Here is a 22,132-nt window from a genome sequence, read left to right on the forward strand (position 1 = left end):
GTCATTCTGATTGTGTGTGTGCGTGTGCGTGTGCGCGTGCGCGTGCCTCTGCCAAGCATGTGCCCCCAGCATCGCTGGCATCTGTTAGAGGACATCTCTGTAGAGTTCTGATTGCGGCAGCATCCTGTGAGTTCATTAGTGACTGTGGTCTTCATCCACGGCCATTTACAGGGTCCAGCTGTGCAGGTGGCGCCTCTCCCTGCGGGATAGCTGAGGAGAAGAGGCCCGCCACAGGACGGTAAATATCCGCTGGCTCTTTTCAGGACCTCTATTTGCTTAGGAGTGGAAAAGCTTCACAGAGGCAGACAGTTTATGTAAAGCAAACCTCAAGTGGACTTCGGGGCTTGAAGGGAAACCTTCGGGGCTTGAAGGGAAACCCTACACGACAGATCTCTGGGCAGAAGGAGCTGCAGTACCTGAGGCAGGTGTAGGCCACACACTACTCGTTATTTCTACGCCACCTGGACAAAATAGTGCACCGAACAACTTAAGGAAGCCAAGCTTTATTTGAAATAACAGTTTCAAAACATCCTCTTGGGGAGGCATGGAAAAACAGCTCCTTTCCTATCTCAATGATCAGAAAACAACGAAGCCAGAACCAAGACATAACTTTCCAAGGGTGGCCCCTAGTAACTCTGTGGACCAGCCAGGTCCCTCTCCTACAAGATTCTTGGTCTTAAGGTAACACCCACCAGGGAACAAGGCTCAAAATATGAGCGTGTGAGGGATATTCTAGACTCAAACTGTAACAGGCACCCCTCCCTTCTCCTCCTCCTATCCCTCCTCTGCTCCAGCAAGTGTCTCACTAGGTCGCCCAGGCTGTCCTCAAACTAGCAATCCTCCTGCCTCAGCCCCTGAAGATGGGATCACAGGCAAGTGTCATCCAACACAGCTCACCCTATTGGAGGACCGTGGGAAAAGTAAGTTCCAGGGGAGAAAGGAGAAACTAATGAGAAAATTAGTGAACATTGAAAATGACAGGGGCGGGAACCCACCGGCACATAAAGTGAGGTCCACCATAGAGCCACTTCCGGAGGGAGCTCCGTGGGTGGAGGGAGCCCTCGAGGTCCAGACGGGATTACAAGAACCTCTTCAGGATCGATCCAGCTCTTTCATCTCTGCAGCATATCTGAGCACGGTAGATAGGAACACCTAAACTAGACAGATGTCAGGGACACTTGGGGGACTCACACAGTAACCTTGTGAGGATGGGGCGGCAGCTTTTCCGAGCTGCGAGACAGAGAAGGTCCAGGGAGCACACAGCAAAGAGGACTCACTGTCCCAGAACGAACTCAGGTTGCCAGGCATGTGGTTGCCGGGTGACCAGCTGGCTGTTTACCGCAGGGCTGAGCCGAGCCACCGCGCTGGGGCTCGCAGCACCCACCATGGCCTTCCGCAGCGCGGGCACATTAATGACCGAATTCAATGCCGCCTTCGTGCCCCCAGCTCTCATGCCCGGGTAAGCCGCCAGGCACCCTAACACAGGGGAACTTGCGGGTCAGAGTCCTCGCTCTCCTCCCTTCCGCACACCCCTGCGGGAACGCCGAGGCCCCGCCCTCCGGCTCTGGGGGCTTCAAGGAACCCCACCTGGCCAAGGTTTCCTTCTTGGCTTTCCAGGTCTTTCTGCTGTAACAACAGACGGGCTGGTGGTGGGGCTGGAGAAGTGGGTGGCCGAGAATTAGCCCACCTGCTGTGGATGGGGTCCAGACTGAGGGAGAAAGAGAATATGAAAATGTGTTTGGAGCAAGCAGTCTGGCTCACAGAGAAATACTGTGAAGAGGAGCGGGGAGTGCCTGGTTTTCCAGGAAGGAGGGATTGACGCCGCCGGGTGGGCATGCCTAGCAGAATCTGGCGGGGCAGTATGCGACAGTTGGTAGCGTACACTATCCACCTGATTTTTACACCCTTTCTCCCGCGAACCGAGCAGACTGCAGGGTGAAAGCCACAAGCGTCGACAGAACACATTATATTTTACATAAAATTCGAGTTGTTTTCCTGCAGAAGGAGCAGAACGAAGGGGGATCTTGTGTTACCAACATTTACAGGACAGTGTGTGTGGAAGGAGCTGCCCCAGAGTCTGGGACTCTAGGTTCCATCCGGCATGTCTGTGGACAGGACCCATCAGACAAAGCTGGTTTACAAAGCATAGCAGTTTCCCAAAGGCCAGCCAGGCACATCGGATCACCAGGCCATGGGAGTTAGCTATTCACTCCTTCTTCACTTGGGAAAGGTGTTGAGTGCTCATGGGCGTGTGACAGGTGTTATAGGATCCCCAGGGAAACAAAGACAAAGGGGCAGGGTTCTATTTAGATTTTCTTTACATTTTGAGGCAGAGTCCCATGAAGTTACCTGGACTGGCCTTGAGCTCAGAATGGAGGCCAGGCTGTCCTTGGACTTTTGATGCTCCTGCCTCAGCCTCCCAAGTGCTGGCATTAGAAGCCTACGGCACCAGGCCTGGCTCTTGTGTAAATACTTAAGATTTAGTTCAAATTCATCTTTGGGACCAGGGCTAGCAGTGGTTTTTCCACATTCTAGCTGTCCGTCATGAAGTATGGTTGTAGACATTGATCTTTTATTTTTCTTACCCCTCCACAGCAGTGGGTCTCAACTTGTAGGTTTCAATCTCTTTTGGGGGGATGGTGTCAAACGACCCTTTCACAGGGGTCACATGTCAGACACCCTGCATATCAGATATTTGCCTTACGATTCATAACAGTAGCAAAATCATAGTTAGAAAATAGTAACAAAATGATGTTATGGCTGGGGGTCACCGCAGTCTGAGGAGCCATGTTATAGGGTTGCAGCGTTGGGAAGGTTGAGAACCCCTGCTCCACAGGCTTTTCATTGGAAAAGCTTCTTCTGCAGAACTGGTTGGTTCTTTGCCGCCTGCAGGGCAAGCCCTGCTGTGCCAGCAGCCCTATCCTGAGATTGCTTCACGCTAGAAGCTACAGAGGCTGTAATTTCAGGGTAACCCCCACAGCGCCTCTCTAAACACTAGGCTTGCCTACGCTTCCCTTGAGGACTGCATCCTACCCCATGATGAGTTTAGAAATAGTAAAGACAATGGGCGCTAAAGGGGGCTTCAAGCCTGGCCTCTTGATAGGCAGAGTCGCTGAGCCAGGGCTGCTGCTTCCTGTCAAGACCTTTCTGGGAGAGATACGCTTTCTTTAAAGGTCCCCCTCAGCAAGGAATGAATCAGGACAGCTGGCGTTTCTACTGCCACGGTGGCAATCCCGTTAACTTAATGAAAGACTCCAGGATTCCCTACCTGGCTTGGATAATTATTATTATTATTTCCCTGTTCTTTTTCAAACATTAATCACAGATTTGAAAGAATAGTCATTCTCTTTTGACACCTAAATCACCCTCTTTGTGGATTTATCTGCAGGCAGGGAATGTTTGGGTTATTTGGGACTGCCCTCCTCCCTGCTTTTCAGATGCTGGCATGGAGGCCATTGGGGTCAACGCATGATCTCCTGCTGGTGACTGTAAAGAGCTGGGCTGGAGCCAGGTCTCTGCCCCACCCTCACGGTAACACCGCGACCCTCCCCACCAAGCATGCACCAAGCCCTCTGCAGAAAGGTTTCCACAGGCTCAGTGCATAAGGGAACTTGACGATCTGAGTTCAATACCTGGGACCCACATGGTGGAAGGAGCAGAGAACCCAAGGGAAAGCTGTCCTTTGACCCCCACACACAAGTAATAGTAACATGCAGCGCTGTCCCCTGAAAAATAATAAACAAAAAGGTCTTCATCGCAACCAAGAGGAGGTTGGAGCGAGCATTGTGCCCAGGGCCACCCAGCAAGACCTCTCGGCTTTAACCTTCCGCTCTATCTCAGTACCTACGCCGAGCCCTGGTGGAGTACAGCACAGTTTCTCCTTACTCTGCACGGCAGGAGCAGACAGACAGCCGTGAGCCAGCCTGCCTGGGTTGGAGTTCCGGTCTTGTCATTACTTTACCTTTGACAAGCTCTACTTAGCTGTCTAGTAAAAGAAGACAATGGCGTGCAGGTTAAAGGAAAGGAAATCATCCAATGTGTGCAAAGCCCTGTGCTCAGTGACTGTTAGCTGTTATTGTTAGTGAGTGCACTACTGTGTTCAAGGTCTCAAGCTCTGGGGGTTTGGGGGGCAGCACCACATGAGGATGATAGTGATGACGATGATGGTAGTGGTGGTGGTGCTGGGGATGATGATGACAGTGTTCAGATAGCTATCAAGATGGCCGGATTTGTTTCTTGCTGTTCCTAAGTGGCACATTATCTTTCGTAGATAATATCTGTATATACCTGGTCCACTATTTGTATATGCCCTGTCATGCTTACCAGGCAAAGAACTCTTGAGTCCAAGGCCCTGGAACCATGAGCCTTTTGAAGGTATAAGCCAGTCTGTGAGAGTCTGCCCTCTGCCTGCAGGCCAGCGCAGGTGGGCGGCGCCTTCCCTGTGTCTCTACCTCCATCCACGCTTCTTGTACGCTCACTCACGCCCAGCCTGCTTCTTGAAGCTCACTCCTGAGGATCTGTAGTGTTTACCTGGATCTGTGGCAGAAACCCTCCCTGGTTGTTCGTTTCCAGATGTCAGGGTGGTGGCTGTGAAGCTAGGTACGTGGTGACACACCACGACACAGGACATGGGCTTCCGGCAAGTTCAGTTACCAAAGTTCAACCACAGTGGGAAATTAAGAATGGAACCTTCCAGAGCTCAATAATTCATAAGCTTTAAATAACTTTAATTACGGTGTGTGGTTGTAATTGTTCCATTTATAGCATTAGTTATGGTTAGCCTTTCGTATACAGTTTATAAGTTAAACTTCCTCATGAGTTCATAGGCACAGGAAGAAAGTGGATAGCGAGAGATAAATACCTGGAGGTCTCTTCGCAAATAAATCCTCCTTGACGAGAGAGAGGCCAGTCTGTGTCCTCCCTGTAAAATCTAATAGGTAGAAACTAGAGAGCACAGACCATATATATGATCAGGGGCGATGTTTTTCCGCACATTTATTTACTTCGTTTTCATACGATTCGTTTAATTGCAACTTTAAGTAACTCAATTTTTATACTAGCTAATTATTCATTTATCTTTTAATAGTAGCTTTTAACATAACAGATATTTTGGAAATTTTAGCAACCATTCTTCTGAGGCCAGCCTGGGCAGCGATCCATTCCCCGCACCTGCCAGTTCCCTGAGGCCTGTGGCTTCACGGGCGAGGTACGGAGGTACAGGAGGGACATGATGGGGTGGGGCAGAGCTTGGGAAATGCTGCCTCCGAGGTGGGCCACTCCGTCGGCGTCGGCGTCAGCGTCGTCATCATCGTCGTTGTCGTTGTCGTCGTCGTGGAGTGTGAAGCAAGGGCTGTCTCAGCTAGCTGTGCGCGTCACTGTTAGGTCCTCTGAGAGCTTTAGTTTGTGTTTTCCCATGAGCCACACCTACGTAGAGGTTCCGATGCCATTGGTCAGCTAAGCACAAGGGAGAGGTTTTCCATTGGTGATTCCAGCGTGGAGGACCTCTGCGAAGGGGCAGGCAGCAGCCTAAGCATTTTTAAGATGTATTTATTTATTTATTTTATGTATATGAGTATGCTGTAGCTGTACAGGTGGCTGTGAGCCACCATGTGGCAGCTGGGATTTGAACTCAGGACTTCGAAAGAGCAGTCAGTGCTCTTAGCCGCTGAGCCGTCACTCCAGCCCCTAAGCATTTTTAAAAAGGTATCTCCTGATGTGGGACCTTCCTGTTGGTGTGTGCCCTTCCTGTGTGTGACTTCCCATAGCTACCTCTTCGGGCTGTAGGGTCTGACTCAGGCTCATAGGCAGCCATCTTCTGTCGGTCTCATCCCAGATTCACCAGCAGGTGGCGCCCCAGCTGCAACAAGCAGGTGCCAGACGGTAAGGTCCTACTCCCCTCCTGCTCTAGATTCAGCCCCTTCAGGAAGTCCTACCCCAGCCTTAGCCTCCTTAGTGGAAGCCTGTTCTAGTGTGAGGATCTTCTTCCAGGGTGGTCCTCAAGGCTCTCAGCACCTCTGACCCAAGGCTATTTCTTCCTCCTCCCTAGGCTGTTCGGAGAGCTGGGGGCAGTTCTTAAGTGGCTGGTAACTCTCACACAAGGTGTGGCATTAAGGAACCCCTGTGAACAGAGCGTCAGGAGCCTGGAACATGGGCTTCCTCTCAGAGGTTCTCTCCCCTTCCTAGAGAAAGATGGGCTCGTCAAAATGAGCCTCTGCTGGTCAATTTGACCCAATAAATATTTACAGGTCACCTACCGGGAGGGAGCAGCAGGACCACAAACAGGAGTAGAAAGAATATTCCAAGGGTTCAGACCATTTCAAATACGATCGAATGTGCACAGGTCAGTCACCCTGCACATGAGTCTAGAGGAGCGTGGCCTAGAGGCGTCCTGGGAGTGAAGGCACTTGGGTTGGGAACAGAGCTAAGGAGAGAGGACTTGCCTAGCACACATAGAATTCCTGTGTTCAATTCATAGCATTGTTTAAGAAAAAGAGTGTACTTGGCATGGCCTGGAAAGGCATTCCATACAGGCTCACAGCTAGGAGCTCCCTCCCCCCCACTGGCCTGTTTTGTTCTTTATTCCACAGGCAGTGGGGAGCCTCACAGGCCTGCCGGGGCATGGGATGGGGCGGGAGGATGCTATCAATATTGTCCTCAGTGGAAGGTGTAGATGCACCGGCTGCACATGGACCGGGAACACACTGACTGTAGCAAGTGAATTAGTTAATAAGGCTGCTCGAGGGATCCCTGATGCTCACGATAATTAATTTTAATGTCAGCTCTGGGGCCAGCCAGCGCTCTTAAGAGGCAGGGATAGGATTGCTCTCTGCACACAGCGATCCACAAGGGGCCTTAGAATCCATCTGTGGTCTTGGCCCAAGAGCTCTGCTTAGTATCTCCTAGCTTGTGTGTCAGGTAGATGGAGAAACATGGCTCTCGATGAGAGATGGGACAGAAGAAGGGTTCATCGGGAGACAAGTGTGTGCCATTGTTCGATGCCCCTCAGTCCCAGAGGAACAGGAGGCTCTATCGTGGAGCTCTACGGGTCTGCTGAAGGCCCACACACCCAGGTGCGGCCAAGGGACACACACCCAGGTTCTTGATGTGTCCTCCGAGAGATAAATAATGAGACTGTGTGCGCACGCATGCACCTGGCAGAGCTTAGAATTCAGACTGGAAGCCAGGCAGAGCTTAGGAGAGCTGCGGAGGAGGGGGCTTCTATTCTATTGAGACGCAAATATCTTGGCATTCAGAGAGGGTGGGAAGGCAGGGAGCAGAGGAGGAGCCCTCGGGGAGCTGGGGGAGTGTCAAGAGAAGTCATCAGAACAAGTCTCATTTCCGCTGTTCTTTTCTTCAGAAGAGCCCAGTGTCCTGTGGGTGGGATGCTTCATGTGCTTCAAAAGTCTGAACTTTTTAAAACAGGCTGGGGACTGTTGTGCCCCTTGATCTGGACTTCCGGTCCTCCTATGAGCACGTATTGATCTATGCTGGTTTGGGGGCCTGGGAAGAACATGGAGGTAGACTTTTGCTGTTTCTGTTGCTGTGATAAGACACTGACCAGAATGGGCTTGGGGAAGAAAAGGTTTGTTTGCCTTACACAGTCCAATCACAGTCCATCACCGAGGGAAGCCAGGATAGGAACTCAGGCAGGGCTAGAGCCGGGAGGCAGAAGTGAAGCAAAGACCACGGAGAAACTCCCCTTACTGGCTTGCTCCCTCTAGCCTGCTCAGTCAGCTTTGTTCTGTGACCCAGGACCACCTGCCCTGGGTGGCCCTCATCAATCACCCACTAAGAAAACGCCCCCACAGGCTACCTGATGGAGTCCCAGATGACTACCTGTGTCAAGTTGACAAAACCAAATACATTCACCAGGACATGTGTGGACTTGACTCTGAGTGTAAGAATGATAATACCAACAGCAAACATTCACACCAGGTACAGGGTGAGGTCAGGGGTCAACTCAGAGTGCTGGCTGGCTCTTCCCAATCCAGTAGAAGGGCAAATGTCCTGGTGGGCAGAAGATCAGCCCTGCAGACGTAGGAGCTACTGAGAGCATCAGAAGCTGTGTGCACCACTGCTAGGCCTGGGCATCTAGAGGGCAGTGGGCAGTGGTGAAGGTCACTCTGACCTGGACACAGGCTACAGCAGGGGTTTGGGAGGGTGGATAGGATGGGACTGGGAGGGGGGAGGAAGTGGGGACAGGACTTGGTTGAAGGGAGAGACACTAGAATTGAGATTGTCCTGGTATGAGCACAGTTGTGGTAGAGAGGAAGACAGAGATTTGGGGAGTATATGAACAGGATTGAGGGAGAGCTGTGTGCAGGTGACAGAGAAGAAACACGGACTACTGTTTTCTGGACAAAGTGGTATTAACAAGGGCAGGATTATAACACCAGGCAGAAGAAGCAGGCAGGTTCCCTGTGTGGAGAGTGGCGCAAGAGCGTCTGTGGGCAGAGTGGTTGGGGCTGGAGCTGGAGCCAGGCATCATCAGGGAATGAGAGATGGAAGTCTCTCGTGGTGCGGTTTCCTGAAAGGAGTCAATCTTTGAAAATAGAACCATAGGTCATACCAAGATGACTCAGGACCAGCGCTGACCCTCCCTCCACCAGACCTTTCCAATCCCTGCTTTGTGGTTCTCCTAAAGCCAAGCCCTTCTCCTAACTCCCAAAGGAGACTTCCATACAGAGCTCTGCCAGTCCCCACCACAGGAGTGGGCTTCCCTCCTGGCCCTTCATGAGAGCCTGACCACGATCCAGCTTGAGCTGGAGCTGCTCTTTGTTAGCTACCAACACGTCACCCACACAGGACGCACCCTCACGACACCATCACTTCTGCCCGAGAGTCGGAACTTGTGTCCCCCACAGCCTAGCATTATGTCACCACACAGTTGGGTTCACAGAAAAATGGCTTTAACCTCTCTCTGTCTTCCCTGCTCTGCCTCTCTCTTAGACGCATATACCAAAAAGAGAACAGTGAGTCTTCCCAAATCTAACACCCAATGTCATCATTTGGTGAACCCCACCTTAGGTCTGAAAAAAGGGCCAGAAAAAGGAGACAGATGTGAAGTCATACAAAAGCAATTTTATTTAAAAAAAAAATCAGAGCCTATTTGCTATTTCAAAATGAAAGTGTGAAATTTAATCTCACTAGAATGTAAGGGAAGGAAACTGAAATAAAAGGAAAGACTAGGCAGACTTTCGATAAATGCCATCTCATCAGAAAAAGATATTAATCCCTCAGCGATCCTTGGGTGTGGGGGCAGGTCGGGAGAAAGCACCTCCCAAAGGCTGAGACTCAGCATCACTCACGTTGCCCTGGCTTTCAGTGGCATTTCCATCCTCCAGGCACGACTGACTGCTCAGAGGCATTCTTGGTGCGCCCCCACCTCCCCTCCACCCTCCTCTCGATTTTTTTTTTTTTTTGGTTGCTCAGGTTATTTTTACCTTGACAGGTTTTATAACATTCGCTCTGCACTCAGCGCTCACCTGCCTGCTGTTCCTGGTTGTGCTCTTAAGTAGGCTGGAGGGCTGCTGCTCGTCCTGACTGCTCACAGACGCTCTCCATGACTGAATTCCGTTTTCCCTTTGAATCACCTTTTGGTTGGCAGGGTTTTGTCACTGAATACTTCTTTTAGGGCGAGTCCGTGAGCGTTTTCCCCACCTTCAGGCAGGGAGAGGAGTGGCTGGACCCTTGGCTGGGGTGATAGATAGTCTCAGGTCCTGCTTCCTGTAGAGTGTGCCCTACAATGCATGCTTCCTCCATTCGATCTTTTAGTGCTGTGGGGTCTTAGGGTTTCTACTGCTCTGAAGAGACACAACGGTCACACAACTCTTATAAAGAAGACATTCGGTTGGGGCTGGTTTATTGTTCAGAGGTTCCGTCCATTGTCATCACCTTAGGAAGCATGTTGGCACCTGCAGGCAGACACAGTGCTGGAGAGTATCTGAGCTGTCTACATCTGGACCTGCGGGCAGCAGGAGGAGAGCGTTAGGAGAAAGCAGTGGGGCGACCTTCGCTGGGCCTGGGGCCTAGGTGTGCTGCTAAGACCTCACTCCACACAGCAGGTCTATGGGGGGGGCGGGGGAGGCAGTGGGAGCAAAAGGCTGTCTTGGAATGGTGACATGAGAGGGGGTTGGGGGCAGGAGACAGAGGGAAGAAGACAGACAGAGCTATCTGGGGTGGCTGGGACCCTTTAAAGGTGGCTCATATTCCTATGAGACGGGTAGGAGAGTGGAGACGTGCTGCCCCTGGAGGACAACAAGCCGAGATGAGCCGCTGCGGGGCAGCCTGGTGTAGCTCACCTGATTTATGACAAAGAGAGTGAGTCGCTGGCTGGCCTGGGCTTCTGAAACCTCAAAGCCCAGTGACACACTTCTTCCAACAAGGCCATTCCCCATGAGCTCAGGGAGGCCATTTTCATTCCAACTACCACATGTGATGTGGTGTGTGTGTGGGGGGGGGGGTAAACGTTTTTATTACATGTATTTATGTAATGTGTCTGTATGTACATGCATGCACGTGAGTGCCGCTGCACATGTGGGGGACCAGTGGGAGTTGGTCCTCCCCTTCAGTTGTGTGGGTTCTGAACATTAACCCCAGGCTGTCCCGCTTGGTGGCAAGTGCCGTTACGGAGCCGTCTCACTGGCTTTCCATGGTGTTTGTTGGGCAGAGTCTCGTTGAACCTGGAGCTCGCCAGTTGGTTCCAGCTGGCTGGACTCGCATACCCACCGTCTCTGACTTTGCAGCTTATTGAATCTGTGTTCTTAGGAGGTCTACTGTACAGCGTGAAGCTCTGCTTCCGCTTCTCAGAGTTGCTTCCTCCCAAACAGGGATCATTATCGTCATCCGTCCAAATGTAACAGAGGGGCCGGTGAACCACAGACATCGGATGGCCCTGGAGGGTCTTGATCAATGCAGTAGGGGTTTCGGATTCAGAGGGTGAGATGGGGGAGGGGCGAGAGAGGCCAGGAAAGGCCAGGGCTGAAGAAACAAAGACAGAGGTTCTGGGGCATTCCTTAGAGAGGCAGAGACACAAAGGAAGAGAAAGGCTAAGATGTGAGAGGCAACAAAGTCTCCTGTGGAGCTTCACAGCCTAGAAAAGACCAGGGCACATCTTTCCGCACAGGGAAGAAGTGAGGAGAAGAGGAGACATTGAAGATGGCAGGGAGGATGGTCAACCGTGCACATCATCACTGCTGAAGACACACTATCTGCTCGTCTAGAGAAACAGACAAGAAAGGGGGACTCCAGGTCAAGAAGGGGCAAGCCATTTTACAGAGGAGGATTCTGTCTTCTGAGAGTGACCAACATGGTCACCCATGCTCCCAGGAGAGGGCAACAAAGACTCCTGAGCTCTCAATCAGAGGGGGCATGGCGGTCAGCAGGAAGTCCAGGAGGACCCAGAAGAAAGGGCTCTGAAGTGGATACAAAAGTATCAAGAGCCCATGAAGTTAAAGAACAGAGTGAAGGTGCTGGAGAGAGACCTGTGAAACCAGTGATGTGATCTCCCAGCTCAGCCTCCTCTGTGGCGACTTTACTTCCGGCCCTGACCCAGGTGGCATTCTTGCTACTGCATCCCAGGCCCACTGGTGGGAGGGACAAGACGGGAACCAGAGGAACTTGAGATGTTTTCACCACAATGGAAATCAACCAGCAGCTCTGTCTGTCAGTCAACATAGTTTTCCTGCCTCCTGCTCTCCCATCAACCCCAAAACTACAGGGAAGGAAATAGTTTATTACTACTTAATTCTAGGCCTTTACCTGTTGGTAAGGAGGCAGAGGCTCAAGGGGGCCTCTGGGGACATAGATCCCTTGGAGCAAGATGAATGTCTGGAATGTAGGAACAGAGAAGCTATAGTTCTCTGTGCTATCAGGGTGTTTCTGGGATTGCCCTGGTGTGGTAAGGCATCAGTTCTCATGGAGGGCAGTTGTCTTAAGGCGTATATACAAGCCCCTGAACACAGTCCCTGACTTTCTGGTGCTTGCTAATCTATGGTCAACTGTGCCCATCACCACTGCTGCTGGTACACTATCTGCCCACCTGTTTTGTCTGTTTAATAAACAATTTATTTTCTCCTCACACACACTTATGAAGAGCCAGTGACTCAGATAGGTAAAACCCAACCCCATTCTGCATCTGAGAAGCTCGCCATCTGGTGGAGGGTGTGGAGAGTTGCAGCCATCTGAACAGACACAGGTGCAGGCGATGGAGGGGAGGTCAGGGTGCAAAGGTAACAGGCAGCAAATCAGAGCCAGGAGAGGGAGAAGCTCTTAGGCATGCGTGGTATCCCACAAGTCTCGAGGACCATTTAACACTGGGAGGCAGAGCGTGGTAACATGCATTTGGCACTCAGGAGGTAGAGGCAGGTAGAGCTCTGAACTTGAGGCCTATTGGTCTATATAGTAAGTTCCACTCCAGCCATGGTTGCACATTCTCAAAAGGAAATGGGGGAGGGACAGAGGGAGTAAAATGGACAGATTGACATCCTGATCGCAGGAGACACAGGATAAGAACCCAGGAAAAGGAGGAGGCAGAGAGAAACCAGAGAGGGAGGGAACACGGCACCTATAGAAACACAGTGACTCCATAGGCCTGAGATGTCAGGTGGATGGGGCTTTAAGTGCCTCACCTAGGACCCAATGCTGGGCAGTGCCGTGTGTGGGATTCAAGGGGGAGAGGTTGGAGCACAATGAGGAAAACAACAAAGATGTTGTGGCCCAAGTCTCTGTGAAGGAGACAAGACCAAGCCTAATGGAACAGTGGAGAGATGGGACCTAAGGGCTGGCTGGATGTGAGGGATGGAGATGTCTGGTTTTCACCCTGGCAGGAAGGGAGAACTCTTCATGGAGCTAAGGCCAGACTGTTGGGCCAAGTAGGAGTGACAGGTCATGCCCTGGAAAGGCCCAAGAGAGACGTGTAGTGTGCAGCGGCATGCAGCACTCTGTGCTTGAAGGGGGCTCCTAGGCTAGATTATGGTAAAGGCAATGGCCTGCGTGTCAGAAAAAGACCCCAAAGGGGCCCAGCCTTTAAAGACTGTGAGAGGGAATTGAGAGAAAGCTTAAGCAGCAAAGGAATCCATCAACAATGGGAAGCTGGCTTAAGCAGCAAAGGAATCCATCAATGGGAAGCTGGCTTAAGCAACAAAGGAATCCATCAACAATGGGAAGCTGGCGCACGCATAATTGAACAGAAGGCAGCAAGCTCCAGCTGCTGCAAGCAGAAATGACTCGGCAGCTTCGACCACACACATGGCCTGGCTTTATCAAAGGATGGGTATACAGGGCTAGCGTTGTGGCATTCCCCCTACACACACACACACACACACACACACACACACAGCTATGGAAAGCCACTGAGGCCCAGCACATGTCAGGGAGTCCCTGCATGGAAGTCCATAGAGACCATTGTGTGAAGCTGTGAGAGTATAGCCTGGATTTTGTTGGAGACCCTGATATATTAGAGATGCCAGAGCTGTGGGATACCTTCTGAGGAGAACTGCTGACAGAGTGGAACCAGCCCAAGAGAAAAAGTGTGCTGCCGTCATCAAAGCCAGAAGGACTTGGGATCTGAAGAGTGCTTTTACATCAAATATAGAGATGCAGAATTTGGAGTTTTCCCTGCTGGTTTTAGGTCTTGCTTTGACCCAGGATTTCCTCACTGTGCTCCCTTTCCTCCATTTTGGAATGGTAATATGTATTCTGTGTCGTATGTTGAAAGTATATGACCTGCTTTTTGCTTTTGATTTTATGGGGTGAGGGGGTGTTATCATTAAGAGATTGCTTTAGTCTCAGTCTCAGGGACTTGAACTTTGTACTTTTAAACATTGCTGAGACCGTGAAGGATTATGAGGACTTTCGAAGTTGGACTACATGCATTTTGCACTGTGTTATGGCTACAGGCCCCAAAGGCTCTTAGATTTGAAGGCTTAGTCACTAGGAGTGGAACTGTTTGAAAGGATTAGAAGGATTAGGAGGTGTGGCCTTGTTGGAGTAGGGGAGGCCTTGTTGGAGGAAGGGGATGGGCATTGGGTTTTAAAAGCCCATACCAAGCAGAGTGCTTCTTCCTCTGTCTATAGATCAGTATATAGCTCTCCATCCCATGCCATGCTCCCTGCCATGATGATAGTGGACTAACCCTCTGAGACTCTAAGCAAGTCCCGATCAAATGCTTCCTTTTATAAAAGATGCCTTGGCTGTGGAGTCTCTTTACAGCCTTAGAACAGTGAGTGACTAAGACAGGTGGTTTGAGGGTCTGAGTTCAGTTGCCTAGCACCCACATAAAGTTAAAAATCCAAGTGTGGTAGAACACACCAGTATAGACCCCAGAAAACCAAATAACCCTATTAAAAATGTGGTACAGAGCTAAACAAAGAATTTTCACCGGAAGAACTTCGGATGGCTGAGAAGCATCTTAAAAAATGCTCAACATCATTAGTCATTAGGGAAATGCAAATCAAAACAACCCTGAGATTTCACCTTACACCAGTCAGAATGGCTAAGATTAAAAACTCAGGAGACAGCAGGTGTTGGCGAGGATGTGGAGAAAGAGGAACATTCCTCCACTGCTGGTGGGGTTGAAAACTGGTACAACCACTCTGAAAATCAGTCTGGCGGTTCCTCAGAAAACTGGGCACCTCACTTCCAGAGGATCCTGCTATACCACTCCTGGGCATATACCCAGAGGATTCCCCAGCGTGTAATAAGGATACGTACTCCACTATGTTCATAGCAGCCCTATTTATAATAGCCAGAAGCTGGAAAGAACCCAGGTATCCCTCAACGGAGGAACAGATACAAAAAAAAATGTGGTATGTATACACAATGGAGTACTATTCAGCCATTAGAAACAATGAACTCATGAAATTCTTAGACAGATGAATGGAGCTGTCTGAATTCTTAGACAGTATGAATGGAGAACATCATACTAACCCAGTCTCAAAAGATCAATCATGGTATGCATTCACTAATAAGTGGATATTAGCCTAGAAAATTGGAATACCCAAAATATAATCCACATATCAAATGATGTCCAAGAAGAACAGAGGAGTGGCCCCTGGTTCTGGAAAGACTCAGTGCAGCAGTATAGGGGAATACCAGAACAGGGAAGTGGGAAGGGGTGGATGGGGGAATAGGGGGAGGGAAGAGGGCTTATGGGACATTTGGGGAGTGGGAAGCCAGAAAAGGGGAAATCATTTGAAATGTAAATAAAAATATATTGAATAAAAAAAAACACACCAGTATGTGAACTCTGGGAGTCGGGAGGGTCCAACAACACTCACTAGACAGCAAGTCCAACCAAGTGAGCTCCAGATTCAGAGAGAGCCTGTCTCAAAAAGTCAGGTGGAGAGCAATGGAAGAGAGCAAGAGCCACTCTGGCCTCTCCACATGTCTGCAGTCTGTCTGTCTGCAGTCTGTCTGTCTGTCTGTCTGTCTGTGTTTCTCTATTTCTCTCTCTCTCTCCCTCTTTTCTTCTCCCTTTCTTCCTCCCTCTCTCTCCCTCCCTCTCTCTTCCTCTCTTTCTGTAGTGAATAGAGAAGCATGAAGAGACTCAAATGAGTGGTCAGGGAAGTGGGTGTAAGTACAAAATAATGAAGAGTGACATTTCCAGGGTGGACGGGAGATGTCCTCTGTGCTAACAGCAGGAGGAGGACCAGGTGCTGGCCGGGGAGGAGTGGGGTGGAGTGGTGCCTAGGCTGGCTGGAAAGCTTTGGTCTGTATCTGACACTGCTGGGCGTCATCCTCTGTTAGCTCCATGTAGCCAAGGCGTTCCCATCTCAGAAGGGCCACTGAGTCTTCACTCTCACATCTTCTGACCCTCTTGCTGGGCCTCCTTGGCATCCAAAGAGTTGTTCACGGGCATTTAGCATCACAGATCGATGGCCAAGGCCCTCGAGTCACGTGAATAAGCACCCTTGTGTGGCCATGGGAAAATCATCCGGAAAACTACACTCATCTGGAGAAGGAGTGGGAGGGATCTGGGAGGAGTTGGGAGATGGAGGAATAGAACTGATGTAAATTCAGCACTCATGTATGAAATTTAAAAAAAAATTCTAATTAAAAAGCAAAATCAAAAAGCCACCAAGAACACAATTTGCACCTCAAAGGAGAGGAGAGAGTTTATTGTAGAGCCAAATATGAGTGTCTATGGGCCTGGAATGCAGAGTTAAATGACCCCAAATTTTGTGTTCCAACGCGGTAAATGTTGGATGAAGCTTTTTTGGTAACAGAACAAAGTCATAAATCAAGACACCTTAAAAATACATCGGGGGAACATTGAGTAGGTGCTTGAAGCAAAGTTTCCTCTGTTACAGGCCCCACGTGCTATCTGATGACATTCTTACTTAGCCTTTTGGTTAGTAGAAATTAGGGTTTTAAGTTAATGCATTCCAAAGAGTTTTGCCTATTAGCCACTGGATAGAAGCCTCAGACACAGAGGTGGGCAAAACCCCAGCTGTCGAGGGGGATATGGATAGCCTAAGACAGGATGCAATTAGGCTCAAGACCGCAGCATTCAACTTTTCAGTCCTTGAGGTTTAATCAGTGGCTTGGCCTTGAAAACAGTTTAGTTGAAAGTGCAGTTTCTTTAGGGAACGTCCGTTCACAGGAACAAGATCTAGGCCTGTGTTGCAGATAAACCAAGTCCTCACAGCCTTTCACCGCTGAGCCCCACCAACTTCTCTAGTTCGTTCGCTCTCAGAAGACCAGGGTCAGACAGAGTACCAGAACCTTCTGGCTGGCCCCTGAAGAGCTAGAGGATCCACTTACCTCTGATGTTCCTGTAGGCTCACTAAGAGGTGTGAGGGTACTCTGAGGTGTATAGGGGCTCAGAGGCCTGTTCGTGTGACCATCCCTCAAAGACCTAAGTATTCTAGTGCTCTTTAAGAATCCTTTCTCAGCCAGAGGGACACAGGGACCCTCAGTCCTCAAAGGCCTGCCTGGGAACTAGCCGTGGGTGTCATGAGACTGTGTCTTCTCCACCCCTCCCCGCTGTCCCTGCAGGTATAAGGGCCATGTCCCCAGCGTGGCTTCCTCCTTTGGCTCCTCTTACGGCAACACCACGTTCAAGTACTTCCAGGACCTCCGCCACAAAGGCTTGGAGAAGAGCTACGCGCTTCTCAGCGGAGGCCGCTTTCCCACCATCTTCTCCCCTAACTGCTCCCTGGTGCTGTCTGACCACTCACAGAACTGGGATCGATGGCTGCACCTGCCCACCTACAGCCGATCCAGCCTGGACAACGGGCGCACCACTGAGCTCACAAACTTTTACAGGGTAAGCTGCCTGCCTGGTCCCAGCCTGGGGAAGCCTGTGTGTGGTGGGAGACGCTGTTGTCTTTCCAGAGTTTCAGGGGCAGAGGAGACTTTTCACAATCCGGGGATTTCGGCAGCCCTGTCTTGCTCACTCGTAGCCCGTGAGGCTGGAGAACCTTTAGGGACGTCCCCTACCCCTTCCTTCTGCTCCCTGACGTCTTTTGACTCTATTGCTCTGTGGTAGAGTTTTTATTTCTCTGATAAAACACCACAGCCAAAAGTCAGCTCGGGGCAGAAAGGATTTCTTCGGCTTACACTTCCACATCATGGTCCACCACAAAAGGAAGTCAGGACAGGAGCTTAAGACAGGAACCCTGAGCCAGGAACCATATCAGAAGCTGTGGGGAAATACTGCTTACTAGCCTGCTCCCCATGACTGCTCAGTCTTTCTTACAACATCCAGGACCACCGGTAGTAACAGTCACAGTGGCCTGCTCACTCCCACATCAATCAGTAACCAAGAAAATGCCCCCACAGGCTTGCGTACAGGCTGGTCTGGTGGGGACATTTTTTCAATGGAGGTTCCCTTTTCCCAAATGACTCTAACAGGTCTCAACTTGACATAAAATTAGCAAGCACCGGATACTTGCTTGCCACTTATGTGAAGGAAAAGCCAAAAGCAAAACCCGGGAGAAATCATACACAAAGGCCCTCCTGACATTTCTTTGTACCCACTAATCCTCCTCAGCCCCCATCCCGCTGAGAGTGTGACCCGCTGTACCAGACTGTGCACGACGGAGAGATGAAGATGGGGTAGGGGGGACCCAGCCACACACCCCAGTGCTTTTGCGTCTCTGATTTAGCATGTGCATACCTGCCGCTGTCCCCTTGTGGGAATGAGGCATCGCCCTAGTCTTTGCGGCATCTTCTCTCACAAATACCCTTCCATTTAGATGGGAAGGACACGGTCACTGTCTGGTGTCAGTGTAGGGGACTTGTCCTGGGTGAGGAAGTTTTCCCCGGGGCAGGATGAGTAGATGGTCTCAGGCTCTGAGAAGCCATGGGGTCAAGTCAGTGTCTGTCAGTGTGTCTGTCAGTGTGTCTGTCTGTGTGTCTGTCCGTGTGTCTGTCCGTGTGTCAGTGGCAGGCTTTCTCTCCATGTTGACTCACACCTGCTCCAGGAGCGAGGGAGAAACGGAGCTTAGAGCATGCTCGCGCGGACATGGGTGTATTAAGCATGTGTGTGCCTAGAGCATGCGTGTGTGAACAGCGTTTAGGCGTGCAGATGCTAAGTTCTCATTTACTCTCTGCATCAAAACCGCTGTGTGATGTCACTGTCCCCGAGAGACGGAGGACGGACTCCATCAGGAACACTGGGGTGGGGTGGGGCTGCTCCACCCCTGGCCAGCTGTATGGAGGAACAGGCGGTACAGCCACAACCTGCTATGTGTTCTTTGCCGAGCTGTAGACAGTCCAGCAGCAGCGGGAGTATTATAAAGACAAGACTGGCACGGTGTCCCGTGTTCCTTACTTTGTACTGCCTGTGAAGGAGCCGGACCGGTACCCACTACCCACCGACCTGTGAGTGTCCTCTCTTCCTCTCTGCTGTCAACAAACACACATCCACAGGGCTCCTCCTCCTCCAGCCCTGGAGCCGTGACCCTGAGAAACAGTTAACCTAACCAGTGGTGCCTGCCATTGCAGAGGGTCCCGGGTCCAACAGCTTTTTTTTGGGGGGGAGGGTGCGCCAGAAACCTGCATGGGAAGATCAGGAAGTGTTTTCCTGACCAGATGCATACTCCACAGCCTTTGCTTGTGGGAACTTGCCCTGCTGCTTCCTCTGCAAAGGCCCTTCTCAAAGCTGCACCAGTCCAAACCTGGAGCCGCTGCTGCCCTCTGGTGGATGAATAGGACACTACATGGACTAGGGAGGGGTCATCAGCTTGCCACCCACACCTCTCCCCCTCCTGTGGAACCCAGTCTGGGATGTGCTGGGATCCACGGACTTGAGACTATCTTAAAAAGTCTAACCAGCCAGGTTAAACAAAGTAAGAAACGCCTTACAGCCCCGCTTTGGAGTCTGCTATTGGAGGGTCCCTCACCACCCCCAGGAAAGACCTTTGCTCCCTCCTGTTACCGAACCCCTGGTGTTTCACAAGTTTATTCTCAGGGCCCTAATGGCTGCTGCGGGAAGGAGGTGACCTGTGCAGGGGTAGAGACCAGACCGAAGCCTGTTCCCCACCCCACTTTGCAACCCACCTGTCTCTGTCTGGGAGGGGCGGGGACTCAGGAGGTCAGCAGACAGGTTTGGGTTTCTAACCTTTAACCCCTGCTTGCCTCAAGAGGCCTAGCCTTAGCTTCCAGATGTAGATACAGCAGCTGTTCCCACAGAGTTTGGTACACTTTGCTGGCATTGTCTCAGTGTCTCTAAAAGTGCCTCTCTGTAAGACAGATGGGTCTGGCACATGAGAAAGTAAACTGAGTCCAGTGAAGACCTCAGGAGCTTGGGGCTAGGTGGCATTGTGGTTGGAGACCCCGTCTGGGAAGAGACCTATGCTCGCTGGGGTCTGCTCAGCCTTTGTGTTGACTGTCTTTCTCTTGAGGCAGTTCTGAGCTAGTGAGTCTCTTGAAACTCTTTCCTGGGGACAGGTCTCCTGATATCTTGCCATGTGCGCCCCTTCTTGAGGTCCTTGTATCTCTTTCTTCTCCAAATTACCCAGTAGTCTGCACTGCTGACCGTGCCATGCCTGTTACAGAGGGTTAATCTTAAGTGGCTGGGGAAGGTCAGTATCCCGGGGAGTCTCTAGCCTTTCAGAGTTACAGCACCATCACCACCATCACCTTCCCCACCATCATCACCACCGTCTCTACCACATCAGCAGCCAGCATCTCCTGTAGTGGCTGAGTGACTCCTCAGAACAAAGCCAAGAGGGTAAAAGCAGGAGTAGTTCCCCGCCACGTGAGCTTGTTTTCAGCAGAGGACAGGACCAGAATCCAAGTCACGTCCTTGTTCACTCAGCAGGTGTCACACTGCTGATGGCTACAGGGCCACAGAGCTATAGTGGGCACGCGGGGGTTATGACGAACATTCCTCCCCCTCCCCTGGGCGCACTGCCTGACGATGGCCCATCCTTACCCTCAGGCCTCCTCTGAGTGAGAAGAGTAAGTGGAACCTATTAAGAGTATCCCCCGACTACGTGAAGACCTACCAGACCTTCCCATCAGGGAAGAGAGTTTCCTCTCAGGAGCGGCAAAGGCGGGACCTTTACTTCGAGTTCAGAGCCTGAAACCAGGTGGCTGACACCAGGGAGCCTTGGCCTGCCCAGGCTGGCGTGCTTGTAATAAAATCTTCAGCCACAACCATCCCATGTGCCTCTCGGTTGGATCCTGTCACCATGCGTGAAGGTGTCCTGAGCGCCTAGGGACAGCTAAGCCAGAGGGATTCGCACCAAGAAGCAGTGCCCAGCCACTGTGGGCCACCCAGGTGGAGACAGGTGGGGCTCGGGGGACGACTACGGTCAGGCTCATAAGGCTACCCAGGCAGTAGGGCCACTTGGGGATGGAGACCTCCTGTCTGCTTTCACGAGTATAGCTGAGAACACCCAGCAGTGTCTGGGGTGGGTGGCAAGACCCCCAAAAGTTTCCCTCAGTGCTGCTGCTCAGCTGGCTTTCCCATTTCTTGTTACGGAGTCTGGGACCACAGCCCACTGGGTGGTGGGTGCTTCTCACTACCAGAGTGGGGTTTCCACCCTCAGTTAATCATCTCTGCAAACACCGTCACACATGTCATACACACCGCAAAAGCACATGTCACTAACTCCCTAGGCGTTTCTTAGTCCAATCTGATTGATAATCCAAACAACCCAGGATTCTCCCTGGAGCCTTGGCATCGCTTAAATTGATCCTTGGGATAACTTGTGAACAAAGTGTCCTCCTCCCGCCCCACCCCCACCACTGATGAAGTCGGGGAACTTCCGGGATGCTGAGAAAGTTGCCCAAGAACACAGTATGGAAATAGCACCGGCAAGATTTGAACCAGGTCTTTTGGGCTCCTCAGTCCTGGTTTCTCAAATATCACACACCCATGTGTAGACAGAGAGAGTCTTAGTGATCCCAGGGGTCTGGCTGTGGGACGCCAGGGGGTGGGGGTGGGGGGCAGCAGACAATTCTTTAAGAGAGGAAGCCATTTGAAGCAGGCAACATCTTGTATTCAGCACTGACGGGCCAGACTGACTAGGTCTCTACATGTGCCTCAACTTATTTCTTGAAGAGCTGAAGGAATAGCCTGGGACTAACCTACCCTTAGTGACATGACCTCAGGAAGTGGGTGCCAAGGTCGCAACAAGCCTAGGTCAAACTCTACTCTCCCGACATGGCTGCTTTGGACAGCCTGGGAAACTTTGATAGGGCAGAGGGTAGGGCACAAAATCCCATCAATGGTTCTGGGCAGAGACCTCAGCTCAGGAGTGTGCTACACCATTGGGCTCCCCCAGCATTCCACTCATCTGGATTAGATCAAGGGGATTCTGTCGAGGAATGAGTCTCTATTGCCACTGAACAGGGGAATCAAGACCTAAAGACAGAATTCAAGTGTACACTGTGGCAAAATAACTCTTCCTGTGTAACCAGAGCTATCCCCTCCCTCAGGCCCACAGAGATAAGAAATCCACAGCAGTTGGCCATCTGGCAGCTCCCTCAAGTTCCCATGATGAACTTCTCCTGTGTTCCAGAGTCTCTAGACAGCTGGACCCTAAAATGTCCCCCGAGTGGCCAAACTCATTACAGGGCTTGGCTGAGTGGCAAAGCAAATAGGACCTAAATGCTGGTCACACATGGCCCCATCCCCAGGGTCCAAGGGTGGCAGCAGGGCCAGGATGTCTTCTCC

General features: G+C 51.1%; 1 protein-coding gene across 1 annotated transcript; it reads left to right on the top strand.

The window, feature by feature from the left end:
• Positions 1–1,385: 1,385 nt before the first annotated feature.
• Positions 1,386–20,534, top strand: Fam166c (family with sequence similarity 166 member C). Its single transcript, XM_052184794.1, has 4 exons — positions 1,386–1,459; positions 16,999–17,269; positions 18,716–18,828; positions 20,390–20,534. The coding sequence occupies exons 1-4, from the start codon at positions 1,386–1,388 to the stop codon at positions 20,532–20,534; spliced, it is 603 nt and encodes a 200-aa protein (XP_052040754.1).
• The last annotated feature ends 1,598 nt before the right edge of the window (positions 20,535–22,132 follow it).

This window comes from Apodemus sylvaticus, chromosome 6 (assembly GCF_947179515.1).
Source record: "Apodemus sylvaticus chromosome 6, mApoSyl1.1, whole genome shotgun sequence".
Lineage (NCBI taxonomy): Eukaryota > Metazoa > Chordata > Mammalia > Rodentia > Muridae > Apodemus > Apodemus sylvaticus.

Coding starts and splice junctions, on each gene's coding strand:
- Fam166c (XM_052184794.1), top strand. CDS start 1,386: ATGGCCTTCCGCAGCGCGGGCACATTAATGACCGAATTCAATGCCGCC. Junction 1,460..16,998: donor CCCCCAGCTCTCATGCCCGG/GTAAGCCGCCAG, acceptor CTGTCCCTGCAG/GTATAAGGGCCATGTCCCCA. Junction 17,270..18,715: donor AGCTCACAAACTTTTACAGG/GTAAGCTGCCTG, acceptor GCCGAGCTGTAG/ACAGTCCAGCAGCAGCGGGA.